The 8296-nt window shown below is 46.7% G+C and overlaps 1 protein-coding gene across 1 annotated transcript in view; it reads right to left on the bottom strand.

Annotated features, from left to right (window-relative positions):
• The window catches only part of CACNA1I (calcium channel, voltage-dependent, T type, alpha 1I subunit), a 167555-nt gene that overhangs the window by 363 nt on the left and 158896 nt on the right, over positions 1 to 8296 (bottom strand). Inside the window, exons 32-36 of the mRNA XM_009322567.1 lie at positions 8105 to 8251; positions 3709 to 3825; positions 3158 to 3323; positions 2071 to 2267; positions 4 to 296 (exon numbers count right to left, since the gene is read on the bottom strand). Coding sequence (XP_009320842.1) covers positions 4 to 296; positions 2071 to 2267; positions 3158 to 3323; positions 3709 to 3825; positions 8105 to 8251 — 920 coding nt within the window. The remainder of the gene's footprint in view (positions 1 to 3; positions 297 to 2070; positions 2268 to 3157; positions 3324 to 3708; positions 3826 to 8104; positions 8252 to 8296) is intronic.

The raw sequence follows: 8296 nt of genomic DNA, 5'->3' as shown, positions 1-8296 counted from the left end.
GGCGGGTCTCGGCGGTGGCTGGGCCCCCCGCCGCTGCTGTGGCTGCGCTGGTGCCGACGGATGCTTCGCAGGCTGAAGAGCCCCCGGCCCCGCAGGCTCCGGCAGCGGGAGGCGGGGGGGGGGGGGGCTGCCAGGGGTCTTTGGCTGCCAGCAGCTGGCACGGGGCACAGAGCCACCGGGAGGTCCAGGGTGCACTGGGGAGAGTCGCTGAGGTTGAGGCTGTCCTCCAGCGTGGTCTGCAGGCTGCCCACTGAGCTGCTGCTCTGGCTCTCCAGCGAGGTATCGCTCTCAGGGGCCTGGGGAACAGCGGTGTGAAAATAAACCACAACTAACCACAATTACAGAAAAAGGGGAAAAACTCCAATTCTTCTCTCTCCTCTGCTGGGGAGGGCAGCTATAAACCACCTGAACAATGCTACAAAGCACCAGCCATTCAGTCTGCCCAGGGAAATTCCTTCTGGAGGAGGAAAGGTTTCAATATTTTGAGCTCTGATTTCATTCTGCTCCAGGATGAATCTTCCCTTCCCCTGTGAAATGCTCCACCAAAGGGAAGGGGTGCTGGGTCTGTGAGCTCTGCAGCCCCTGCTGCCAGGGTGCCCCTGCCCACTGGCAGTCCAGGAGGCAGCAGGGACAAGATTCCCTGCGGATCCCTGCTCTCGGCTTCCCTGTGAACCTGCTGCACTGGCTGCGGACACATCAAAACCACCAGCTGGCTAGAAATCAGGGGTCTTCTGTACATAGACCTCAGGCCCTATACGTAGACCTCCTCTCATTAAAAAATCAGCAATGTTTGGGGAGAGAAAAGAGGCTTCATGGTTCTTTTGACGAGCGCTAGTGGCAATGACAGTATTTAGGGCAGAAAGGTGGGATTCCCTTGCAGCAGGAAGAGGAAACAGCCTTAATTTCCTTGTATCAGTGCTTAGTTAGTTAAGCTGCATTTCAGTTATTCCTAGGAAATTGGTCTACACTATGAGATCATCACTGGGAGACAGCACTAGAAATGATGGATGTAGGACTGGAAGCGGTCTCCTGAACCATAGCTACTCAACACAGTCTGCATCACATAATCAGAAGTTTACCAATTTCTCCTTTACAACAGTTCAGTACCTTTGCCCCACCGGTATGCCAACTCCAGAGCTTTGTCTCTTAATGTCTAAACTTATACCAGAAGTTTCAACACTGCAACAACTCAGCGGCCTCAGCTCAAGGCTAAATTTATCCCTGGTGAATTTATACACATTTGTGTTGTGCCAACAGTGTCTGTCACATAGAACTGGATAACATATGATTTTATTTTTATTTTTTAGTTTGTCTGGAATAGTGTCCTTGTACTCCTCAAACAGGAATTGTTCATGGAGTATCTTCCAAGAACAGTAACAGGGATCTCTATTGGACTTTCATCTCTGCCTCCTCTGCTCTTCAGAGACACTTGATCTTCCCTCAACACTTTTATTCTTCTCTTTCATTAGTGAGAAATAGCTGCCTTTTCAGAAAGAGATAGCGCCTTTCTGGGCTATAGGAGCTAAGTGGGCAGGGGAAAACAGCGAGCTCAGGGACACGGTGTGTGGATGTGGCACGAAGGGCTGTGGAGGAGGTAGGCGCGGAGAAGCCTGTTCCAACCAAAGCAGGTGTGTGATCCTGAGTCACGGCACTAAAAGGAGCTGAGGTGGCTGTGCAGCTGCCATCTCCCTGGCTTACACTGTGGCTGCTGTGCACGCAGGTGTCTGCAGCTCACTTGGCACAGGGGACCCAGGAGTGAGCTAAGAAGCGATATGATTTTGTCTTCATGTGGGGCCAGCTGCAGCTGTCAAACTATTTTTTGATCCAAAGCAGAATATTATATGATTTCAGGGGGTAAGAGCTATACAACACCCCTTTGCCCTCCCTCCTCCCCAACCTTCCTGCACTCTGTAGTCCACTGTGCTCCTCCAACAAGTTAGATCCAGGTCACCCAGCCCCTGACCACAGTTGCCTCTCTCCTTCCTCTGCCTTCCTCCCCATTCAGCCCCCTCTGTTTGGGTGTGATGTGAAGATCAAGCTTTCCTAGCAGAGGGAAGTGGGGGTCCTCACCTGATGAAGAAGTGAACAGTTCACAGTTGGAGATCTCAGTGATGCCCATGAGCCTTGCAGAGAGATCTTAGGAAGGTTGTGTGGGCGTGAGACTTTCTCAGGCCCTGTCTGGGTGGCAGAGATGGCTGGGTGGAAAAATTCTGCTGGTACAGGTAACAGAGGGCAAGACGCACCTGGAGAGAAGGGGCTGGGAGGGACTGACAAAGCACCAAAAGAAATGGGAAGGAGAACAGAAACAGAAAGAAAAAAAAAAAAGTTGAAGAGTCCTCCGATTTGATTTGGTGCCTTTGCTGCTGTTACACCAAGGGTCCTGCAAGTCCAGTGTATGGAGGATATTTAGTAACACGCACTCCTGGCCAAGAAGACTCAGTCTAGTGTTCACACCATGGGTCCCACTTTCTACGCAAGGACCAAAACCTGCATCAGACCCAGAAGATCTAACACGGCTCAGAGCCATAAAGCAACAGCCCAGCTTGCCTCTCCTGTTGCTGCTCTCACAGAGAAATGCCAAGCTGTAAGGCCTTGATTCAACTACGTATCACTGCCAGAGGACTTTCATCCCAGATCCTGCAAGGCAAGGGATGAAGGGAGATAAATAAACTGGTGGTTTGGGAAACCTGGGGACCACAGGAGGCCAGAGTGTGCTCAAGAGTAGAACTAGAGCACTTTCACCAAGGGCAGACATGTATTACATGTTCCCTGAACCTGTACCTGAGGAGCCTGGTCTCAGGGGGCAGCAATATTTTACCATGCCAAGCGAGCACTGTTCACCCAGCTGGCATGTCATGGGAGGCTGTCCCCACTCTTCTCTGACCATGCATGGGTGCACTACTGTGAATGGGAATCAGGTCTTTCACGATACTTCACATAAGCCAATCTGAGGGATGATATAAGATCTAGCAGCAAAAGTAGGAACTGCTTCTCACCCCATTCCTGAGGACTGGCAAACTGAAAGCTAATTCTTGGTTAGTGTAACCCCGCTTCAGATTAACTCCATTCCTAGCAGGGGGGAGGCAGGAGAAAGGCAGGTGAGCTGAATCAACCCACACTTTCAGCAGACCTGGAGAATGATGAGAGCTGTGCTCACCTTTGGTACTTTCATGCTTTAGCCAAGACTGAACTGAGTTGAAAGAAGTGTTCTCCATTTCACACAGGTAACTGTCCGGGTTTGTAGAGCCATCCGTACTGGATATTGGGAGCAGGCATTCCCCCAGATCTCCTACCCCATTGGAGTCAGGGCTGTCCTGGCCATCCTGCTGGAAAAAATAAGTGAGGACAAAGCCTTGTGAAATTTAATGGCAGATGACAGAGCAGACCTGTCAAAGCCTCAAGAAGGGCTGATTCTGAAGATATCTTCAAGCTAGCTAAGAGATGCTCAGGTTACCAGCCCAAATCCCCTAAATTTAGGCTCATTCAGAGGAAGTTACTGACAGTAGTGAAGAGAACTTTCAAAAACATACATCCCTTTTTTCTCCCCAAATCCTTCTCCACAATATGTCTCCATGGAGAAGCTCTTGAAAAGTGACCAGAATTTATATTCCTCAGCAGGGACACTTGGATGAATACAGAGCACTTCACATGAGAAGGGGCAGAAATACAGCGCATGGTGCAACATGCCCATGACTGCCTGGGGCTAACCTTGATCTCCTTAGGACTCAGCTGAGAAGCGCTGTGATTGTCTGACTCATCTCCTAGAAGGATGGAAGAGGACTTGTCTGAGTTGAGGGATAATGCTTCCATTTCAGCCAGCTGGACCTGCAGGAAGGAAAAGGAGCTGTCACAGGTCATGCCTGGCATCCACATTTCAAGCAGTCACACTGTTTATGGTGGATAAGTGAGAGCCTGTAGACCCGAGATCAATTTTAGGTTATATTCCTTGGATACATCAGGTACCGCCTAACCCAGACCTGGGCTGGGCAGTAGAATCCACTTTTTAAGGAAGGTTGAACATATGATCTGCAAGCAGCCCACCACCAGTCCATGCTCCTCTAGCGCCAGAATTGGAGGAAGGAGTCCTGAATCTGTCCCAGTGATACAGCTGGCACAAGGCCCTGCAAGTAAAGCCAGGCGGGGAGAGGGCTCCCTCAGGCTGGTGACAAGGCAGTCTGCTCTGCTGAGGGATGAGAAGTAGACCCCTCTCTCTGAAGGTGCCACGGACAGCCCTGCTTAAACATGAAGGTGCTTTCATTCCAGGGGTAGTCATGCCTCTTGCAGTCCATGCCAGTATCATGCTTTTCATATTCTCTTACCTTCATCACTGAAACTCTGTTTCCCTCCAGCTTCCCTGTGTCTTCCCTCTCACCTCACCTCTAACCTACCCAAGACCTCAGCTAACACCACCTCCCATCATGCTCTCCATCCCTAAACTCACCCCTCCCGCCCACCCATACTTGTGCTCTCTTGCTTTCTGAAACCATCCGACCACTGCATCTTTCTCATCCTTAACCCTCAGCTCCGCTCCAGTCCCATGCCTGACCTTGCTCCATCTTTTGGCCTGTTTCATACAACATGTGCCCCGCTCCCATCCTCTTTCCTCCAAGCTTTCAATTCCCCTCTGCCTGACATCTCTTTCCCACAATGCCTGAAAAGCACCTCCATTTTCTAGTAGCCTAAGCAGCTGCTCTGTCCCTCCTGTGCTTGTCTTTCTGTCACTGGTCTCTAGAGTCCCACCAGTTCCCACCACCAGCACCTGACTCTTGAGAGCTATATTCTGCGTTGTCTCAGTCAGGACAGCTTGCTTCCTGGCCATTTATCTTGTCCTCCCCTGTGTTTGTGTTTGCAAGAGACGGGTACAGCTTTTGTGCTATAAGAGCAGGTGGAACATTTGGAGAGATGACTCCTTCGAGCTGGGAGTTTAGTGGCTTGTGCCAATGCCAGAGACTGGAAGAGGTCTCCATCCAAGGGATAATGCACTTTGAATAAACAGGACAGAAAACCAGAGCTGGATTTAAATAAAGGGCACAGATGACGTCCTTAGTTGGGATATTATTCTGACACAGTAACATGGTGCTGTTCAACCATGAAGAGAGCCCAAAACCAACAACTGCTGCTCAGAGCGCAGACACACCAGAGGACCCACAATGAAGTTGTGTCAAGCACGCTACACAGCCACCAGTCAGCAACTACTTGTGTAGAGAAGCACAGTCTTCATTCAGTCCCACTTAATGAGCGTACTCATCCATTACTCGCCTAAGTGCTTGTTGCACCAGAACAGCCTTACAGCTGTGCTTGTAGAGACGCAAGCGTGAAATGTGATAACATCTGCAACTACCTTCTCCATCCATAAAAATGAGTTTCAACAAAAGCCAGAATAGTCTGTTCTTCACTGAACCACTTGCTCACAAATTCTGGCCACCCTGGGATCTACACAAAAAACATAATCAACAAAGTCATGAATAGATAAACCGCACGTGTGGAAACACGGTTCACCACTGCTCACTGGCAAACTCCTGCCACTGGCTAAACACACTATCAGCCTCCAATACACAGGTGTCTAACTGTCAACCAGCCCAAGATTGAAAGGATAGCGATGACAAGAGAAGAGGTTAGCGGTATGAAAAAAAGATGTTTTTGTTCTTATAGCTTCCATTACTGCAGAATATTTAAAAATCTTCTAACTAAAGATGAGGAATAAAAAAATTTTAAAAAATTGTAGTGGGGGGAGAAGGGGCAGTTCACTAGGAGCACAATCCATGAAAACTGCCGGGGACATCAAGCTGAGACACTGAACCATGCACACATATCCCTTAGAATATAACTAGTTGCAGATATAACATATCTTTAAAAACAGAGCCATGATTACAAAAATCCTTAATTGTACAAATAATGGGTTTGAAAATAAGATGCCAGCAGCTTAACTGGGAAAGACGCTGAGCACTTCTACTCAATGCAACAAAAAGCTTAGCACATAAACATATGCTCAAAGTTATTAATAGGTGTTGTGTCCATCCACTGTGCTCAGCATCTTGATGGATTAAACTACAAAAAAAATGGGAGTGAACATTTTTAGCTAATATGTGGTTTTTGTCACAAGGGCAGAGTTAAGGGTGATTCAGTGGGCAGCGAGTATACGATTTTGTTCGAACACACATGTATTGAATAGGACTAAATAAAAACTGTTTTGCCTATATAACTTGCTGTCGATTGCTTCTGAGATAGTACAATTCTGTCTGTGTGTACAATGCACATTCGGATATGTTGATGTACCAGAGTACACTCTAATTTATTAATGACTATGTGCATTGCTGGTGTTATTGCTGGGACAATCCTAGCTGTGACTCCACGTAGTCATTTCCTGTTGGAATTTCCTCGATGTTTTTTATACTATGAAATATGAAGAGAAGGTCATGATCAACGACTTAAAATACTGAGCTGTAGTTTTGGTTCATATAATCAGAAATGAAATATCTACATTTTACTACTAAAGTTATTCCTGCAGATATAGACAATTTCTTTTCAATTCCACATTTTAGATGTCTTGAAATATAAATTTTGAAAAATAATTTATGGCTTTATAACAGCCATTAGAAAATATGATCTAAGAATAATTCTTTGGTTGTGATTATTCTGTTAAACTCTTTGCTGTGGGTTGCACTTGAAGATTTTGCTGTCTAGTTTCCTTGCTGGGAAGGTAAGAAAATCTGTTGTTGTCTTCATTCCTAGGCAGGATACTGAAGACTATCTGGAGGGTTTTCAAATGCAGCAAACTAGCTGCAAATGGACTTAATTTTGGGGTAATCATTCTGGAATGCCTTAGAAGATCTGATTTTCTGAGAAGGCTGAGCACCAACTGCCGAATATAAGGACTTACATAAAGCAGTGGAAATCACAGTTAATTGAAAACTAGTTATTTGGCTGCATTAATGCAGCATCCATTTGTGAAGTGTTGCAACACTGATAAACTACAGCAATGTACGTACATTGATACTTTCAGAGGGAAGCTATGGGGACAAGCAGATAGCTGAAAGGCTGAAAAAAAATTAGAGCATCAGAACTAAGCGTCTGAAGGCAAACATAATATTGTTTTCTTCAAACATGGATAATCTGGCAATGAGAGCTCTCTTCCCAAGTTTCCTGGTTTCTTTATAAGCAAAAGCAACATATCAAGTTAGTTATGGGGAAGGAGATGATGAAGATTGCCACTGATGTCCTGATGTACTGACAGATAAGCCAAGCTACTGTCACAAGTCTGACCACGATCATAGCACTTGAATTCAATAAAATTATTTCAGAAACAAAATTAATTCTGCTACTCACCTAACTTCTCCCAGGCTACTTCGCTCCTGAAGTTTCACAACATGAAAAGACTAATTGCTTAGGAAGTAGTTTTCCAAAGCATCTACTAGCTTTAGGAGCACAAGTCTAAGCCATTTGGTATCCTGCTCTTAGCAACAACCCATTTGTCAACTAACAGGTTCTACATCAGAAAAGAGACTCTCAAACTTTCTCAGTGGGCCCATTCTTATTTAGTTTTTCCTCAAACTAATTAGCCATTTTTCACCACAAACCAATCCTTGCCTACAGACGTTGACTCTATTCAACAAGGCATTTAAGCATGTGCTTAATTCATCGACCTCAACAGGGAATAAGCAAGCACATGCTTAAAATGAAGACAAAACACATGCTTAAATATCTCACTGAATTGTCCCTGAGTGCTACCATTGGGGTGAGAACCTTTGAGTCCTCCATACAACATGAGCTTGAACCTCTGCTTTTCTTGCAGAACTGAACACAACGAGAGCTGCCAGGATGCCTTCATAGTCATTTCTCTACAGCTCATTCAGTCCCTTCTGACCTGTGTCCTGGCACATCTCACCTTTCCACCACCTCAAACATCCCCCCGTGGCTAAGGAGGGCAGGCCTGTACTAGAGGCAGTATCAGCAATGCATGACAGATGACAAACACATGTCAACAAGCTCTCTGTCTACACAATCTACAGCCAGGAGCACACATCAGACAACCTGCGGGCATGTGGGTGTGGGTGTGCAGGTCTTGGGGGGAGAGTCCCCTCACGCATCCTCGTACGCAGGTTACCTCTTGCTTGTCATGGTTACACTTCTCGCACATGGCCGGCGAGGAGTAATGATGGAAGACGGAGCCCGATAGGTTATCGATGATCATTAACTCCCCGTCGAAGGAGTCCTTAATAATTAAAGAGACACTGTCCAGCCATAAGTTCTCCTAGGGGACAAGAAAGGGGGGAGGATGGGAGAGATCATTTTAAGA

This window comes from Pygoscelis adeliae, unplaced genomic scaffold (genome assembly GCF_000699105.1).
Source record: "Pygoscelis adeliae isolate BGI_AS28 unplaced genomic scaffold, ASM69910v1 Scaffold60, whole genome shotgun sequence".
Lineage (NCBI taxonomy): Eukaryota > Metazoa > Chordata > Aves > Sphenisciformes > Spheniscidae > Pygoscelis > Pygoscelis adeliae.
Note: the sequence above shows the minus strand (reverse complement) of the source record. Positions and strands in the feature narration are given on the sequence as shown.